Source organism: Erpetoichthys calabaricus, chromosome 8, assembly GCF_900747795.2.
Source record: "Erpetoichthys calabaricus chromosome 8, fErpCal1.3, whole genome shotgun sequence".
NCBI classification, from domain to species: Eukaryota; Metazoa; Chordata; class Cladistia; order Polypteriformes; family Polypteridae; genus Erpetoichthys; species Erpetoichthys calabaricus.
Window position 1 is genome coordinate 170,752,948 of NC_041401.2, and position 20,273 is coordinate 170,773,220.

A 20,273-nucleotide genomic window follows, 5' to 3' on the forward strand; every position below is an offset into this window, starting at 1 on the left:
AGCTGTACTCGCCTATGCAGTACATCTCATGGTCCCATCGCCGTGTACCTGCGTCCATGCCATCCGGTTTACCATTCTCGGTTAGTAATATGGATTACAGTCAACAACATAATGACAAGTGATTGTCACACTGAACATTCATTGTTAAGGCAGTCTCAGCATCTGTTTTAATGGTTATACTTTGTTGTTTGAGGCTTCATTTACGTGGCTATAAGCAGATATTTCTTTGTACGCTGCTATGACCCATTGGTGATGGTGTTCTGGAAAGGAAATTCACATTCTGGCTTGACAAAGTCGCTATCTCTGCAAAACAATGAAGGTCCAAATCTTTAGAATCCCAGTGCTTCCTGTTTTGCTGTACGGTTACGAGACATGGATGATATCAAGTGACCTGAGACGAAGACTGGACTCTTTCGGTACTTTGTCTCTTCAGAGCATCCTTGGGTACCACTGGCTTGACTTTGTATCGAACAAGCAGTTGCTCATGGAGTCCCAAATAGGCACATTACCTGCATTATGAGGGAGCGTCAGTTACGGCACTATGGCTATGTGGTGTGATTCCCCGAGGGTGATCCGGCTCACAGGATCCTCATTGTTGAGGATCCAGGAGGATGGACCAGGCCAAGGGGATGACCATGTAACACTTGGCTGCAGCAGATAGATGGTCAATTTCAGAGGGTGGGACTGGACAGAGTGTCTGCCGTGGAGGGTGTTCACAACAGGAATCCCAAGCTATTTCGTCATGTGATGGGTGCGGCAATGTGCTGTACCAGTGAATGCTCCCTAACCTACCCTGAGCTTGATAAAGTAGCTTAGTTCTCCAAAGCTTCAGTCTCACACGATCAAAGATGGCTCTAGTTGTACTGCTGTATACAATGGTCAATTTAGAGATTTTCCATATATCAAAATACTACCTCAACCAACTTTTTTTTATGGTGCCATATTTTCTCCCAGATTTTATGTGAAGCTATATAGTACGTATAACGATATCCATATATTTATTTCACCAATGCTCACCACTATTCTTACAAGTGATAACCGGTAGTAGTAGACTGTATCAAATTGTAAAAGACCTTGAGAGGAGTCAAGCTACAGCTTTCTACTATATTGTTCCCTAACACATAATGGGAGTATGATGGAAAAGCCAGAATATAAAAACACTGTAGAAATACTGGAACAGTGTTCTACTTAGATGCTCCATTCATTACCACTTTGGCTACAAATATATTTCATAGATATTCTAGTCTTCTTTCGAGGTAAATGTGAATAAAAATAATGAATGTCTATCCTCTTATCTTCCCCTAATGTTAATAGCATTTGGACATGTTATGTGTTTGCATATTGTGACTGGTCACCGTCAGAATTAGAATACCTTACTACCTTGTGTCATTTAGCGAAAGAATAGGCCCCTAATGGAATAAAACAAGCACAAAGAAAATGAACACTAGAGCAGTCAAAACACTTTATGTTTAATAATCCCTCTTTCTTTAATTGTGTAATCCTGAACAGGATACAAATTACTAAACTTGTTTGTTCCTTCGTATATTGATGAGGGCTTCTGAAGAAGGTGGAGTGGTGGCTCTGAGGCTAGGGATCTGCACTGGCAATCGGAAGGTTGCCGGTTCGAATCCCGTAAATGCCAAAAAGAGACTGCTCTGTTGGGCCCTTAAGCAAGGCCCTTAACCTGCTATTTCTGAGCGCTTTGAGTAGTGAGAAAAGTGCTGTATAAATACAAAGAATTATTATTAAAGAATTTATTATTATTTTGAGATAAGTGACAATGAATGGTGCTATACTATCTATTAATTCTGTGTATGTGCCTGTGAAATACTGTAATACTTCTTCCCTTCAAAGGCCACTCTAACATTAGAACAATTTTGACAAGAACAGGACTTTCAGTCCAGTAATCTCACTCTAACATGTTAAAGTTATGCCAAACAGGGAATTAAAAAAAAAAATCATAAACACACACACATGTCCAGATCTCACTACTCCATATTGACACACAGCAGCAAATTGTTTCATATGTAAACATGTACAATAACCTGGAAAACAGATTATCTAAGGTAATTCCTTTTTCTAAACTATTTAATATTTCTTGTTTATATACTAGCATTAGTACTGACAGGGTTAAGGTGATAAATGTTTATAAGTTCAAATGCTACTAAAGAAATGACGCACATTATCTGTTGCAACTTAAAGGGGTAATGCATGGCAAAATTCTTGATGTATTTCAGAATATTATATATATTATATATTGTAATATATGCAGCATTGCATCAAAATGTATAATATGAATGGTTGGTCAGATTTTTTCTAACAATACACTTACGTCACTCTTAGACGAGGCATTGGGGGGAGTAATGAGCAGATATTTCAAAACAGCAACTGCGAAATTTCACAGCATAGGTTCCATATACAAGCTGGGGTCAACCAAGGATAAAAAGGGCAAGACCACAGTCTTTGTCACTTGCTGGTCTCAGCCTGTGTCATCAGGCATCTTTGAACCGTATAGTACATTTTCAAATAATTGTTTGGAATGGCTTTGTGCAATGCTGAATAACAACTACTCCAGAGCTAAAGACAAAATGTGAAATAGAAGAGTTTCTTTTTAGTAACATACAGCATAAGCAGTGATATCAAAGAATCTGGAGGAAACTGGCATCCAGCTATAAAATACTGCATATGTGTGGCATAAGATTAGATGCATTCAGGACTTCGTTAACTGATTTGGAAAGCTGGAGCATTTTGGATTTTTTTTTACTTCATCAAAGAGCCAGTTATCACATTTTTGTTTATTAAATATTTTTGTTGACTGTGAGACATACTCAAAAGAACAGTGATAACAGAGTGCAAATACTTGCAATAGTAAACTACATTAAATATAACCTTAAACACATAACCTAAATTGGCTTATGTTGGCATAACAGCTTTGGTAGACAGCGCATTCCAATTTAAGTGCTGTATAAATGGCACTGACTAATGTCCTCCTGTTGTTTCTTGATGGTTGTGGAGTGTTGATGACTGTCGTTTGAAAATTGACTGCTTTGGACTAGGATGGACAGCAGGTCTAGAGCTTGGCTAAAAAATGATAGTATGTTGATTTAATTATAAAGTGCACATAATGTAGCCAATAGCTTGCTTTAAGTGTAACACATATTCAGAGTACATATTTGTTCACATTTTGCCTATTGAGTGACACTCACACAATTTCTTTCCTCTTAACATTACTTTCTAGATATGTGCATATATTTTTTTTACTTTTATGGTTAAGTTACTTTAAACAACAGAAGAAGTTGAACTGGTGTAAAAGTGGCTTGTGCGTGCTTGTTTATCCCAGAGTTTGACTAAAGCCCACATCACATCAGATGACTTTTCCACCAATTTTCATTTACATAATTTCAGCCAGTCGGAGGCAGTCATGATCACCTAACATGACCTACCTAATGACTGAGACCAACTAGTCTGTAACTGGCTAGGATAAAATCAAAAAGGTTTGAATTTCTCATCAGTTAGACAGGCAGGTTGTGTACACAGGAGAATTGACAAAACAAATGAACCAATAAATGTTAAACCAAAAGTACAATGCACAGAATATAGCAATAAGGTACGGAATATGCATGTTTTCAACCTCACAAATAGGACAAGGGCTCATCTGTCCATTTACTCATATTTTACATACCATAACAGCATGGAGAAAAGAAACAAATTGCAGAGACTGATGATGAACTTGCTGCAGCTGTTAAACCTTCATAAAAGCAACACGCTAAGGTCAGCGCTCAGTGAGTAAATGTGACATGGGCTTCTATTTTCAGTTGTGTAATTTGACATGGCACTGCAACAAGATCAATGACTGCAATCAGCAAATCTGACATGCTCCACGACAAAAAGTAACATGACATTGGCTAAACTTGTATTGAGGATCCATTTTGCCAGCAAGAAAGGTGGTCAAACGAGTAAAAGAGGAAAATGAAGTTGGTGTGAACTCTCGCAAGGTAAATCTGAAACAGTAAAATAACATTTCATTACAGTCACACAGATTGTTTCTCTGTTTTAAGATAGATGAGTTTGCAAATTCGTCAATGCTTTTCAGTGGGAGGTTTTGAAATTTAAATTTTTGTAGAGTATAATGTAATGATGAGATCTATACAAAAACTGAAACTTCCTGAAAAACTCTCTTTTAAGAATAACTGTGTCAAATTAAAAATAATAGTAATCACAGTAGATATTTTCAACCTAATATGTGAACATACTCAAATATGAAATCAAGTGTATAAAAGGGAAAAAAAAAAAAGAACAACCGATACCCCAATAATCTTCTTTTCATCTACTATCTGAGCAAGGATGCAAATATCCTCTTTAATAAAATCCCTGTGTGCGTCCAGGTGTCCATGTGTGTGTGTCTTCTGGTGAAGTGCGCATGCGCGGGGCAGGGTGTGATGCGCGATATTACTGTCAGAGAAAGTTAAAGGCATATTACCGACGCGCACGCCTGTATTACCGCCAGAGAAAATTAAAGGTATATTACAGACGTACAAGCCAGTGGACACACAAGACAGTATTACTGTCACAGAAAATTAAAGACACACAATACACGGCAGCAGCCCACGAAGAACGGTCAGCTCAGCAAGTAAACATCAACAAAAGAAAGGCTGAAAGACAAAGAAAAATACGACCAACAAAAAGAATGAGGTCAAAGTCCCTTGCCATTTAATATAGACTGTTCCTACCAATGTTTACGCACTACTGTTCTAGCGCCCATTATTGTAACGGGCTTAATGACTAGTATATAAATAAAACATAATTATGAACATAACACTAGTTATAACATAAAAGGATTGATAGCCTATTCATGGTTGTACATACAAAGGAATCACCCTCCCCCCATTTTCCTGTAGACTACTAAGCAATGAAATCCACTAGAATATGACACACTCAGTACAAGTCACATCCACTCAGGTGAGTCACGACCATTCCAGTAATGAGAACATTCTAAGCAAAAGAAAAAAAGGCCTCTCATTTGTGACTGTTGGGGGAAAAAAAATAAATGTTTATAAGGAAGGAATTCTTCTTTCAAGAGTGGTTATTCTTCTACTAGAATTAAATTTGTCTGAAATTTTCAAGGCTCATAAAAAAAAAAAAGTGCTTTTTTTACACCATGCAACCTGGAGTTAACTCCCACAGTCAAACACGCAGCAGCAGCTTTGGTTGGCTGATTAAAGTAGCCAAATGTGTTACTGTCTGTTCCTCTTGAGGCCCTCACCAGAGTAATAGTTGTTCTTTGTTAAAGTCGGTTTAGAAGATGGATAGATTTTTTTAGTGGTATATCCACCGTTTCCAGAGATATTAAAGACTGAGTTCACACAGCATTTTGATTGCCACTTTGTTTAAAAAACACAACAGAAATTCTATGATAGGATATCTGGGTGAATCTCAAGCTAAAGTTCTTACATGGTAATTGTTCTTAGCAGTAACCATACATAAAATATTCACCCTAATAAAAATATTTTTACTAAGTCCTGTAGGATAAAATGTCCTGAATTTCTAGACATTGTTTTATTACAACATTCATACCACCAGAGATGGAGCCTATCCTCACAGCATAGTGCACAAGGTACAAATCAACCCAGGATGAAGCAGTAGCCCGTCACTGGGCATACACAAAGTTGTGGGAGTGGTACACAGTAGTAAAAACATAACAGAAACATAGGAAGAACACATAGTCTCCACCAACACAGTAATCAAATCCACAATATGGAGATGTGAGACAGCAGAAGTAAGAGCAGAGTTCCTAAGCTACTCCTTACAATATTCAGACCATTCATTTGAAAATACAGTTAGGCTCGCAATCAGCTTAAATGGTTTGTTTAGTTAACTGCTCCACAGATCTAAGTGCAAATTTAACTTTTTTTATTCTCTTTTCATAGCAAATATCATAGTGCACAATACAAAAAAGGTTGACAGGACCTGGTGGGAGTACAACCACCCCAAAAATTATTTTTGAATTTTTCTTGGTTGCTGGGTAGGTGTGTAAAAATTTGAAAACTGATCACCTAATTGACCAGTTGTGGTATGCATGGCTTCGCTGGCTAGGTGATTGTAGCAGCTGCTTATTATAACATAGCACACTTTTTTTTTTTTTTTTTTTAATTAATGTGAAAAGTAAAAAATATTGGAAAGTCAATCTTTTGACAACTGGCTTTACATTTCAATGGTCTACTTTTGTTTTTTTTGTTTTTGATAAGACGCGAGTAACTCCCAACCTTAAAATGATCAGAGGTAAGATCTCCCAAATGTCACAACAAAATCTGTACCCTTGTAAACATTACCCCAAAACAACTAAGAAAGAAGTTACGGAATTATAAATTTAAGAACAAGACTATGATGACCTGAAGCATTATTCTATGTTAATAAAAGTGATGTATGAAAACGAGCTATAAAAGAGCAAATGCAGTAAAACAAGTAAAAATTACCTTAACAAAAATGAAATTTCACAAAATATACTGTCACTGATGCAGTATGCAAAATTAATATTTCATTAATACTAATAAAATTATATTTTCATCCTTATCATCCCATGTGCCTGCTGTGTAAAGGCCAGAATTTTGTTTCACAGCCCACACCATGTCGAGAAACTATTCGGCCTTCTCACCCAGGGACTTGTAATCTTACAACCTGGCTAATATTTAAGTATTTATATCTAAAACACTAGGAAACACTCAGATATCCGGTCCTCAAAGAAAGGTGGTTCATGCACCTCTCACAAAACACAGCACCCCAGGTTAATTTGCCCTGGGTACAACCATTCTTTGTCATGTCCTAAGAGTGTGTATGACCGTCTTGTGTGATTGGAGTGTATGACATTTGCGATGAAAATAATCAGTCATGGCTGCACTGCCACTTTCTGTGAGAAGGATCCAAAGCCCAATCATGTGGTGGAGGAAGCAGGCACTTCCAGTTGTTTGGTTGTGCACGACTTTCTGTTCTGCTCCAAGTGTGTGGCTTGCATTTGTCAGGAAAGCAATCAGTCAGTCAGTGCAATATGCCTCACTGTGTCAGCAAAAGTTGCCACTTTTTTTTCCAGCCAGCAATGCTTTGTACCCCAGCTTCTGTTCTGGAGGGCCAAGTTGTGGCTCTGAGGCTAGGGATCTGCACTGGCAATCGGAAGGTTGCCGGTTCGAATCCCGTAAGTTGCCAAAAGGGACTCTGCTCTGTTGGGCCCTTGAGCAAGGCCCTTAACCTGCAATTGCTAAGCACTTTGAGTAGTGAGAAAAGCACTATATAAATGCAAAGAATTATTCTGTTTACTTCTTCTCCTGTCAGCCAGGAACTTACAGCTGTGCTTGCAGTAAGAAGAACCTGAAGCCCAATTACGTGGGTCACGTAGCCCACATCTACATTTCTTGAGTCTTGTTGTGTATATCAACCAATAAGCTCCCAATTAGTTAGATAGATAGATAGATAGATAGATAGATAGATAGATAGATAGATAGATAGATAGATAGATAGATAGATAGATAGATAGATAGATAGATAGATAGATAGATAGATAGATAGATAGATAGATAGATAGATACTTTATTAATCCCAAGGGGAAATTCACAAATTAATTCACAATTAAGACCAATATCAAGGTTCAAAGCCTACGGGGTTACAATTTTTTGGAATAGATGCAGACAACCCAATTAAATAATTTTATATACAGTATAAAGATTATATAAGGTATTTTTTTATTCTAAAAGTCTTTATAAGTAAACATTCCCAAGTTTCGATTGAGGTTTAATTTGCTTCTACTGCACATCTTCTTACAAATGCAGTATAAACATGAGTGTGAGTTTGCAGCTGACAAACACCTGTGCTGCCTCTTAGCTCCAATCCATCCAACTGTGGAAGTTGGCACTTTTAGTCCATAGGTTCCATGACTGTCCTTCATCAAGCTGTGCTCTTCAAAGATAAATACCCATACAATACAGCACAGCATTAGCTTGATAACAAAGATGTCAGTTATTAATAGTTTTAAAATAAATACAGTGACATGTACCAACAAGTTATGGAATTACAAAGTGCCTTAGGAGAAATTATATTAAAACTCCAGTTTTAAAACTGAGATCTACAAAAAAAAGCTACAAAAAGGTATCTTTATGCCATTTTATTTTTCCACTAAATTGAAAGCAATAGTATTGCTCTGTTTGATGGACTTATGATTTAAATAAACACAACAGAAAAGAAAGCAATTTCAGTACATGGACTCAGACATGATCACAAAATGCACAAAGAGTACACATATCGTCAGTCAAGTTGAAGTAACAGGACAGTTCATTAAAAATTAATACAAATGGAAGTGTAAAAAAAAAAAAAAAAATCCAGCACAGTTTACCTGAACATTTATAAAGAATTTATGCAGTTTGCCTTACTTGATTATTTTTGCAACAATAAAGCCAAAAAGGCAGAGGAAGATACTGCTAAGAAAAAATAAATTAATATGGAATTTTCATTCTCAGATCTCAAGTGCTACAACTATGGGTTCCCAGTGTGATGGGGTGTCTTTTTAGTTTAGTGACTGAAAGATTCTTTAACCCTAACACTTTTTGATGGGTGTGTCTCAGCCAATGCCTTTAAATTTGATGAACAGAGACTTTTGTCTAGCAACATCAATCAGAAATAATTGGCACTTCTCTGCTTAACAACTTTAGCACTTTTGCTTGTTTAGTGGCCATGTTTACCAGAGGAGAGATGCTGAGTATATTGGGAGAAGGATGCTAAGGATAGAGCTGCCAGGGAAGAGAAAAAGAGGCCTAAGAGAAGGTTTATGGATGTGGTGAGAGAGGACATGCAGGTGATGGGTGTAACAGAACAAGATGCAGAGGACAGAAATATATGGAAGAAGATGATCCGCTGTGGCAACCCCTAACGGGAGCAGCCGAAAGAAGAAGAAGAAGTGGCCAAGTGGAACAAGTTATGGATACATTATAATTGTTTCTACATTTTTACCAGCTGAATCAATGGCAGGTTAGGTATCCTGCTCAGGAACACACACTGTGTTAGAGATGCAGATTAAACCTGTAATGCCTCAGTTTAGAGTCCAGTGCTCTGACTACAGGAATATGTCTGCATACATCCATCAAGTTATGGCAAGAACTTGCAACTTCATTCAAACAGTGACTTAGCCTGACAATCAAAATCTAGGTCCTTGAAATCTAATACTGCGTTCACGTGTCCTTGGACTATTTGGAGCACTGAAGCTTCACCTTCTCACTGCAGTATGTTCAAGTGGGCAATTAAATATAAATGGTAATTTTTGTGAAAACAAAGGTGTAAATAAACACATTAAATATGTATCACTTTGCTCCAAGTGCAATTTGACCAAACAATGGCATTTTGGGCTGACTAGGTTACACTTTTTATTTTAACCAACTAAAGCAAAATGTGTTATGTTGTAACTCAGGCAATTCAGGTAACTTTGTTTTGTCCATCTTGTATTTTCAAGTTAGTAGAGCATTCACATGGAATTTCTGACTCAACAATTAAGATTTACTATCTTATCTCAGAGCATGTGAACACATCATGAGGCAGCAGAGATAATCATTACAACTCTTGATATGAGGTTGTAGCATTTCATCTGTAGACATTATACTTCCTATGCCAATTTACTCTGTTGGTAGTTAATTGGGAGAGCCAGGTGAAACTTAAAATATATAAAAAGTTGTGTAGCATGTAGTCCTGCACAGCTGTAGCCAAAGATAATAACCTTTAAGAGAAAATTGCTACAGAGAATCCTGTGGAGCACCCAAAATCACTGTTACTACTGTTGGTCAAACATGTCTTACAAAAGTCAAGGACTTTCTATTTGGTTTGCTATGCCAACAGAGAATAGAGACTACCATATACAGTTAGGTCCATAAATATTTGGACAGAGACAACTTTTTTCTAATTTTGGTTCTGTGCATTACCACAATGAATTTTAAATGAAACAACTAAGATGCAGTTGAAGTGCAGACTTTCAGCTTTAACTCAGTGGGGTGAACAAAACAATTACATAAAAATGTGAGGCAACTATGTGGACAATTGACTCAAAAGCTATTTCATGGGCACGTGTGGGCAAGTCCATTGTTATGTCATTATCAATTAAGCAGATAAAAGGCCTGGAGTTGATTTGAGGTGTGGTGCTTGCATGTGGAAGATTTTGCTGTGAACAGACAACATGCGGTCAAAGGAGCTCTCCATGCAGGTGAAAGAAGCCATTGTTAAGCTGCGAAAACAGAAAAAACCCATCCGAGAAATTGCTACAATATTACGATTGGCAAAATCTACAGTTTGGTACATCCTGTGAAAGAAAGCAAGCACTGGTGAACTAAGCAACGCAAAAAGACCTGGACGTCCACGGAAGACAACAGGGGTGGATGATCGCAGAATCATTTCCATGGTGAAGAGAAACCCCTTCACAACAGCCAACCAAGTGAACAACACTCTCCAGGGGGTAGGCGTATCGATATCCAAGTCTACCATAAAGAGAAGACTGCATGAAAGTAAATACAGAGGGTGCACTGCAAGGTGCAAGCCACTCATAAGCCTCAAGAATAGAAAGGCTAGATTGGACTTTGCTAAAGAACATCTAAAAAAGCCAGCACAGTTCTGGAAAAACATTCTTTGGACAGATGAAACCAAGATCAACCTCTACCAGAATGATGGCAAGAAAAAAGTATGGAGAAGGCGTGGAACAGCTCATTATCCAAAGCATACTACATCATCTGTAAAACACGGTGGAGGCAGTGTGATGGCTTGGGCGTGCATGGCTGCCAGTGGCACTGGGACACTAGTGTTTATTGATGATGTGACACAGGACAGAAGCAGCCGAATGAATTCTGAGGTGTTCAGAGACATACTGTCTGCTCAAATCCAGCTAAAAGCAGTCAAATTGATTGGGTAGCGTTTCATGATACAGATGGACAATGACCCAAAACATACAGCCAAAGCAACCCAGGAGTTTATTAAAGCAAAGAAGTGGAAAATTCTTGAATGGCCAAGTCAGTCACCTGATCTTAACCCAACTGAGCATGCATTTCACTTGTTGAAGACTAAACTTCAGACAGAAAGGCCCACAAACAAACAGCAACTGAAAGCCACTGCAGTAAAGGCCTGGCAGGGCATTAAAAAGGAGGAAACCCAGCATCTGGTGATGTCCATGAGTTCAAGACTTCAGGCTGTCATTGCCAGCAAAGGGGTTTCAACCAAGTATTAGAAATGAACATTTTATTTCTAGTTATTTAATTTGTCCAATTACTTTTGAGCCCCTGAAATGAAGGGATTGTGTTAAAAAATGCTTTAGTTGCCTCACATTTTTATGCAATCGTTTTGTTCACCTCACTGAATTAAAGCTGAAAGTCTGCACTTCAACTGCATCTGAGTTGTTTCATTTAAAATTCATTATGGTGATGTACAGAACCAAAATTAGAACAAAGTTGTCTCTGTCCAAATATTTATGGACCTAACTGTAGGTGTTTATCATAACACTCTTCAGTATCTTATTTTTTCTCAATATATGATATAGATATTTTAAAAAATGATCTCCTTTACCATCTGTAACAGAAAGAGAAAATTGCGAAAGCACCAAGGGAAAGCCTAGAATCTGTTTTAAGTCATAAAAAAATTCACGCGCGCACACACACACACACAATAAAATGTGTTCACCGCTTCTCAGGAAAGTACCTGCTTTTTAAGTTTTTTTTTTTTTTTTTTTTTTTAATTACAACTTAAAGATAAGAATCTCTATTTCTTACTTAAGTACTCAAATGATTTTTGATTTTGCTTTGATATACTTTGTTAATCCCCAAGGGGAATTTGCCTTTTTGCGTGACCTTGGATTCAGTTGTAATATATAAAAATAAACACAGATAAAAAATAAACACAGATTCGCAGGCAAACTAGGACTAAATAACACTTACAAGTCAGCTCTTACAATTTACCTGCTTAATAAAATAAACACTTTGTCATACTGCTGCTATCTCACCAAGCACAGAATAGTTTTTTTTTTTATTGCTTTTTCAAATTGGCCTATGATCCTTATCACTGAGCTCAGTTTATAAAGATAAGGTATGCAAAAATGAAACTAATCAAATGTAGATTCTTTAGTTCCACTTTTTTATAGCCACATGTCATTAAATCCCTATGTAATTTGTTCAGGTTCACAGTATATGCTTCATTTTAAGGCATAAATAAAATAAAATAAAAATAACTATGGTCCAGCTATTTCTGAGGTCCAGGAATGAAGACCCTGCAGGGCTTAACATTCTTCAATATATATTGTATGATATATCGTCTAATCTAATACAATAATAATCACAAACATAATGGCGTATAATTAACATTAAAAACATATCTTAAAACATAACTAATAGGCCCTTTTAGTTAGGGCCCATTTAAGGCCCTTTCCTGACATTAAATATTGATGTGTCACCCATATCCTGTTACAACCCAAAAAAAAAACAAATATCAAAGTCCACCTCACCCTGTAAACGGCAAACTAAAAGTAAAGGTCTTCTCACAGAACGTGAACAGAGACTTGTGTACACAAAAAGTACCAGCCAGAACACGAAAAAAAATTGAAACCTGTTTTAAGAACAGAGAAAAATAACACCACAGAGGCAAACATTTATAATTACTGTAAACATTAAAAATACACTGTTAATAGAGATGAACAGAGTTAACTATTAAAAGTAAATACTATTCTAACAATCAGTGTGAGGTGACAATGAGCCAGAATGTCAAAGATGATGGCATCCATGACTCCATTTTAAAACTATCCACCACAATACGGAGTTCAATCAGCCAAAAAAACAAAAGCGAAGTAATGAGAATTTCAAAATAGACAATTCTAGTCAAGTTTGTAGAAAGGGTTACCAGCATAACATTACATTATATTACCAAACACACTTAATATCAAATTTAGGGCTGCAGGGAACTAGAGCCCCCCTTGCCCACATTGAACACAAGGCAGAAAACAGTCCTGGACAGGGTCCACTCATGCATGTGAAGGGTTAAGATGAAAACACCAATTAACCCGATATAACATGCAGCTTCAGCTAAAAACACGTGTTACTAAATGCAGCAAAATGCTACATAATAAAAAATTGTCTTAAAAATCACTTGATGGACTCTCCAGTTTAGCAATACATGAGAACACCAAAAGGTGAAAAGGGTCTCTGTATTTTCTCAACCCTATTCTTGTTTCCACTGTACTAATTCAAGTGATACCAGCACCCTAGCTTGTTTCTTAGTGCACAAAGTTGGAGTGTAGACATATTCAGAAGTTTGCCCTGCAATGGTTTGACATATCATTTGCAGGTGTTGCCAAGTCAGCCTGCAGGTCTCCATGACCCTATAAGCATGTTAAAATGACAAATGGATGGATATACACAATACATCTGAGTGGTTAGAAAGAGAGTACAAAGTTAACAGGCAATGCAGCATGAATTGTAATTAAACACCTAAAAAAAACTTCACCACAAATAATAACATTAAATATTGGAGCTGGTAAAAAAAAAAAAGGAATGCCATTGTGTAGAAACAGCAATGCTACCTTTTCTGAAGCTGAAGGATATCCTTCAGAGGCTTTCCAGCACAATATATTCACTGCTGCTAACAAGCAGGCCATGTACAATAATGTCAGACAACAAACAGGGCAGTTAATACAAGTCAAGAGTGAATTGCAATGACTCATTTAATCTTGCCTTTGAGACCTGAATACCTTCTCAAAACACTTACTATGATCAATGTAACTCTAAAAAGCAAAATTACACCTGGGTCACAAGTTCAGCTATGATTTAAATGTATATTACTAAACCACAGTTAGTTTATGCACGGCGGACGCACCAAGGCGCATGCGCACTGCGGCCTTGGCGCCCGCCCCAGAGTCCAGAGTCAAACGCAGTGGCTTCCCAAAATGCGGCGGAGCCCGCCCCAGAGTCAAACGCAGCGGCTTCCCAGAGTCAGTAGGTGGCGCCCAAATAACACAATGTGCTGCGCCGTGGTGCCCGCCCCAGAGTCAAACGCAGCGGCTTCCCAAAACGTGGCGGCTTCCCAGAGTCAGTAGGTGGCGCCCAGACAACACAACCTGTGAGCGCCCAAACAACACAACCTGTACAGTCATGAATACAAACAATGAACAAAGGCGCCCACACAAAGAAACCGCTTTAGTTCAAATAGGGTTATTGAATTAAATGAAAACTTTACCATGCCTACGACCTGTGAACTACACCTGAGGTAAAGCGTGCACGCCAGGTTGTACAGCCGCCCGGACGCGACTGTCCACACCACCGTATATACCCTCCATAATATTTCATCACGCAGCGGCTTCCCACCAAGGCGCATATTGCGCTGCGGCGCACGCCCCAGAGTCAAACGCAGCGGCTTCCCAGAGTCAGTAGGTGGCGTCCAAACAACACAACCTGTTCACTGCCAGCAGTCGGTGTCAGCAAAGACAACAGAATCACGTCTCCACAAAACAAAACCGCTTTAGTACAGATATGCTTATTGAATTAAATGACATTTCCCCAGACGCACCCACCCTCCATGATATGTCATCCATCCAAATATCGGACGGAACAGAAACTGATTGACATTCTTGGATTTCCGATTCGCTACCGAATTGCGGGCTTACTTGTATAAACCTAACAGCTTGTGACTTCATGGGCAATTTTCCAGCGAATATATTTATATTTGGCACAAATCATTTTTAATTTGTGCATTATGAGTGAGTATGGGTGTGCGAATGAGTGTGGTCTTCTATGTAGTGATACCTCATCCAGGGCTGGCTACCACAATGCTGCCAAGACTACTGCCTCTTCAGTGTCAGATTTAAAAACAAAAGCAACAAAATATCTCTGTTTCACTGACAGCACATCAAAAAGAAACTACGCAATAGTTTAGTTACCAGAAACCATTATAAAAGAGCAACCACTGCATGCAATTTTAGAATATAACCTTTGAGGAATGCTTACTTTTGCATGGGCTACATATCCAGTTTTAATTTTTGAATACAGTACGATTCTTGCCAGAGTCAAATTTGTTGGATCACTTCATACAGCAAACACATGACAGGTGCACAAGATACTTGCAAATACATCTCAGATGATGTGTAGGTTTTAACACCAACTACTTCAGGAGCTGAGTGGGAAGGACCCTACAGAATACTCATCAAACTGCACATTTATCCCGGCTTTGTCAAATTCTGTTACTTTAGTAACAAGCAGCACATGAAAATTTCCCACATCATTAGATTTCCTCACATTCACTAAATCATACATGGCACTGCTATCTCTAACTATCATCAAATCACAAAGCCACTAAAGATTTTTTTCCAAATGAATTCTGATTTGACATCCAGATTTCTGTGTCTCTCAGTCCACTTTGTGACCAAAGCTCTACTGACCTAAACTCGAGACACCTACCCATCAAAGTCCTCCTGACCCAACCTTTGTACCACTATCATCCTACATTATGTCCCCAGTCAAACAAATGTCAGCCCCACTCTGCAAGGATGGGTGGAGTTGTTAATAACAAACTGCTGCCACTGTGAAGCTACTTAAAGTATTTTACTGTGATAAAATAGCTTAAAGACCACCATGTAACTTAATGGAGGCCCCACCAGTAGCACTTTGTATATATGCAGTCTCTCAGACATACAGTAGAACTTATGCTTTTTTTTTTGTTTCTATATTTTTCAGTTTTTACATATACAAAAGAAATTGTCTTTAATACCATGCAAGCAAATCCCGCAATATTTATGAACTGCATAAAAATTCAAGTATAGTACAATGCATTCAGACCACTGCCCTTTTCCAAGAAGCACTCGGGTCCCCAGGATGACAAAACAAAAACAGTATTTTTGAACATTTACTAAAAATAAAAACTAAAATATCACACTGACACAAGTACTCAGACCCTTTAACTATGACACTTGAAATATGGTTCAGGTGGAACTCATTCTATTGATAATCATTGAAATGTTTTCACACCATGTTTAGAGTCCACCTGTGGTCAAACTATTTGATTGGACATGATTAGGAAAAGCACACACCGGTGCTTAGAAAGCCCCACAGTTGAGCAAAAATCAAACCTTGAAGTCAAAAGAATTGTCTACAGAACTTAGAGACAGTATTGTGGCAAGGCACAGATTTAGGGAAGCCTACAAAACGTCTCTGCAGCAATGACGGTTCCTAAGAGCAGAGTGGCATCCATAATTCTTAAATGGAAGATGTTTGGAACAACCATGATGTTGTCACTCCAGAGAAACTGTGTGGACTAAGAGCAGAGTGGCATCCATAATTCTTAAATGGAAGATGTTTGGAACAACCATGATGTTGTCACTCCAGAGAAACTGTGTGGACTAAGAGCAGAGTGGCATCCATAATTCTTAAATGGAAGATGTTTGGAACAACCATGATGTTGTCACTCCAGAGAAACTGTGTGGAGATGGAGGAAACTTCCAGAAGGACAACCATCACTGCAACACTACACTGATGAGGGCTTTATGGCAGAGAGGTTAGATAGAAGCCTCTCTTCAGTGAAAGACACGTGAAAGTCTGTTTCTAGTTTGCAAAATGCACCTAAAGGACCATCAGACTGTGAGAAAGAAGATTCCTTGGTCTGATAAAACCAGGCACAGCTCATCACCTGTACAATACCATTCCAAAGATGAAGCATTGTGGTGGCAACATCACGCTGTGGGGTTGTTTCTCAGCGGCAGAGACTTGGACACTAGTTCAAATTGAGGGATAGCATCCTTAATGAAAACCTGCTCCAGACCACTTTGGACCTCAGACTGGGCCAGAGGTTCACTGTCCAACAAGACATTGACCCTAAGCACAAAGCAAAGACAAAACAGGAATCGCTTACGTTTAACTCATTTCTTGAGTGGACCAGGCTGAGCCTAGACTTGAACTTAATTGAACATCTCTGGAGAGACCTGTCCATTGACAGCCTAAGTCCAACCTTACATCTTGAGAGGATCAGCATAGAAGAACAGCAAAAATTCTCCATATGCAGGTGTGTGAAGTTTGTCACATCATACCCAAGGAGACTTCAGACTGTAATCTCTGACAATGGGGCTTCAACTAAATACTGAGTAAAGGGTCTGAGGGTACTTGTGTACTAAACGGATGGCACTGACAGCTAGTACCCTTTTCTATTATTGTGACGCAAATCGGATTTTCGTAAGATTAGGCACCCAAAGGGGACATTAACATTACGGACCTATAGGCAACTATGCTCCACCCCCACTAACTTTAAGGTTAGTATTTGCGGTTGGGGTAGGTCAGTCTAATAATTTAAACTCCAAAAATTAAGCAACAAGGGTGGCGGCCCCACCAATTTGCATGACAATAATAGTGCTGTCCATTTAGTACACAAGTACCGGTCTGAGTATTTGTGTCAATGTGACAGTTCTGTTTTTCTTTGTTAATACATTTGCAAAATTTTCTAAAATCCTGTTTTTCCTTTGTCATTCTGCTCTACTAAGTGCTGCTTGAGGAGTTAAAAAGAATGAATTTAAATGATTTCAGTGTAAGGCTGCAACATAATGTGAAAAACGTGATAGGCTCTAAATACTTTCTGAAGGCACTAAAAGTTCTTCATTCTTCTTCAAATCAATTGTAGTAATGGTCGCTCCTCATTTGACTATTCAGAATAACTTTATTCAAAACCCTATTCAAAACTCCTTCTTACAATACCGTAACTTTTTGCTGAACACTTGACATGTAAATAAAAAACAAGTAGGAGGCATAGTGGTAGTAATGCTGCCACACAACAAAGAGCATAGTGGCTGCTCACTACATGAACTTTATATGTTCTCCCAATTTTCACATGGGTTTTCTCCAGGTGCTCTGTTTTTTTACCACAGTCCAAAGACATTCAGGCTTGCATAGATAGATGGATAGATACTTTATTAATCCCAAAGGGAAATTCACATAATGCTGATGATGCTACATTTGCCAGTGTGTGTGTTCACCCCTGTGAAGTATTGGCACCCTGACCAGATATTGTTCCTGCTTTGTGCCTGATACTTGCAGAAACAGGCTCAATTGTTCTGAGACCCTTCCCTGAATAAGTGGGTTAAGAAAAAGGATGGATGGATGGAAAATAAGTGCCACCTCTAATATGTCCAAATATTTTACTCGCCATCCAAATGCCATTTGGTAATGTAACTGACAGTTACAATGGGCCACTAATACATCTTTAACAGGAGATTCAGCATGGATTCCTTGATTAAACATAATTTAAAACAGTATGTCTCAGACAATCACCTCCACAGAACAGCACTAATTAATTTTATATAAATAAAATATAAACCAGGAAGCTTTGAATAAAAGAGCAAGGCAAAATCTGGTAATTATTTAGTAAACTATTCTTCAGTGTGGTCACAGAATACAAAACATGTTACACCAAGAGCTTCAACTCAAATGTTTAGGCGTGTACAAATCTCAAAAATACATTGAAACAGCAGCTAGCTGTATCAAAAGCAACACTTCTGTAGCACACTCCTAAATCCACCTCTAATCTACTCTGCCACTCCCACCTAAGTACACAACCGTATTCTATTATCAGTTAAGAACTACAAGTTTCTTGTCCCCTCCTCCCAGCTGGTAAAGACAGAAGTTAAATTCCGATAGATTTCAGGAACTCCTGCAACTTGTTCATGCTTTTTTTTTCTGCATAACCATCCTCACTTGAAAGGTTAAGTTATTTACTGGAAATACAACTGACAGCGTCTCCCAGTGTCTGGTAGTTCTGAAAGGCTGCTAAGGTACAAAAACATGTAGATCTGTTGATCTTATAAAACAAGCTACACGGATAAAAGAGGACATCTCTGTCCTGTGAAGGTAATTGCAGTACTTTGCTTCTGATCGTTACAGATCTGCTCACACCAACGTGTCAAACGCTCTTTAAAGATGGGTTAACAGACCTGCTGCCCCTTTACCGGTCGCAAGAACAGGTGAGCCCCCTCAAGCTTTATTAATCTGTCATTGTGGAAGTCCTGCATGATCAACATTGTGATACAAAAGTGATCAGAATGACTCATAACCAGTCCAAACTACATCTTCAAAACAAGGACGTCGCCTTTTTATTTAAACTTTTTTACCAACTCTCTAATTTCACATATACTATACTACATCGACAAGGAAATTTTAGAAAATCAAGACTGTACCGGGCACATGGCTTAGCGTGTTCCAAATTAAAAGTATATCAGCTAAGCACATTGCACTTTCGCCTTTGGCATTATGTCTGTCCGTTCGTTCGTTGGTGCCCACGGCCCCCGTGTCAAATCTTTTATCAAATTCACCCTGTTACGTGAGGCCGCACCTAATCCTCAGTGCTCAAGTAACCCTGGTCCACACCCCACTGACCTACAAACTTGACTCAGACCTGAATATGGTCCCATATGCCCCTGACCCGCTCGCCACCCTACCCCGCCCTGCCAGGACTCACTCCTTGAACATCTTCTCCATGTCTTTAATCTGCTTCCTGGAGAATTCCTTGAACTCGGTGTAAGGGTTGAACACTCTCTTGCTGGGCTGCTGCGGCTCTCCGTGTCCGTCGTTCAGGTCCGCACGTCGGATCAGTTTGGCCCCAAGCTCTGTGTCCGCATTAGCGGTCGCCGGTTTATTCGACTCAGTGTGGCCGCCCCCCTCCGGTTCCTCCCGGGCCAAAGCAGCCGGCTCCCCGGCGCCCTCCTCTATCTTCAAGCGGCGGGTGAGCTTATTAGCCAGCTCGTCGGAGGCCATGGCGCCTTAAAGGAGTTTCGAGGTTCTCGCTGGAGAAGGTCACGTCTTCTAAATCAGTAATCCATTCAGCGAGGGCAGCAATAGTAACGGCGACGTCCTCCACCCACTCGTGCACCGATCAGAGATCTTCAGGAATGAAGAGCAGCGATGCTGCGCTCGTGCCCTAGCCAGCACGAGACGTGAAGCAAAGCGCAAGGAGAGGTGCGCGTCACCCGCCTTTTCCAGCCCCGCCCCTTCCACGGATGCGCGCCACCTCCCGAGGCGAGCTCGAGCACAAATCGTGAACCAGACACTACGTTCTGTGGTTGCAGTGCACACTACAGTGGGTGGACACGCGATAGAGAGATAGAATAGCATTTACATAATGTACAGAAAGTAGATTAATTGAGAGAAGAGACCATAAAATGTTCAGGAATATATTACGGACGTAGAGGTACTTACAAACCAATGGCGAGTTCATGGAGGTTCAGCAGTACAGCGGGCAATATACACAGG

The 20,273-nt window shown here is 39.1% G+C and overlaps 1 protein-coding gene across 1 annotated transcript in view; it reads right to left on the bottom strand.

Moving 5' to 3' along the window:
- The window catches only part of efhd2 (EF-hand domain family, member D2), a 53,804-nt gene extending 33,811 nt beyond the window's left edge, over positions 1–19,993 (bottom strand). Inside the window, exon 1 of the mRNA XM_028807795.2 lies at positions 19,483–19,993. Within this exon, the coding sequence (XP_028663628.1) occupies positions 19,483–19,778 (296 nt within the window). The 5' untranslated portion in view covers positions 19,779–19,993. The remainder of the gene's footprint in view (positions 1–19,482) is intronic.
- Between the last annotated feature and the right edge of the window lie 280 nt (positions 19,994–20,273).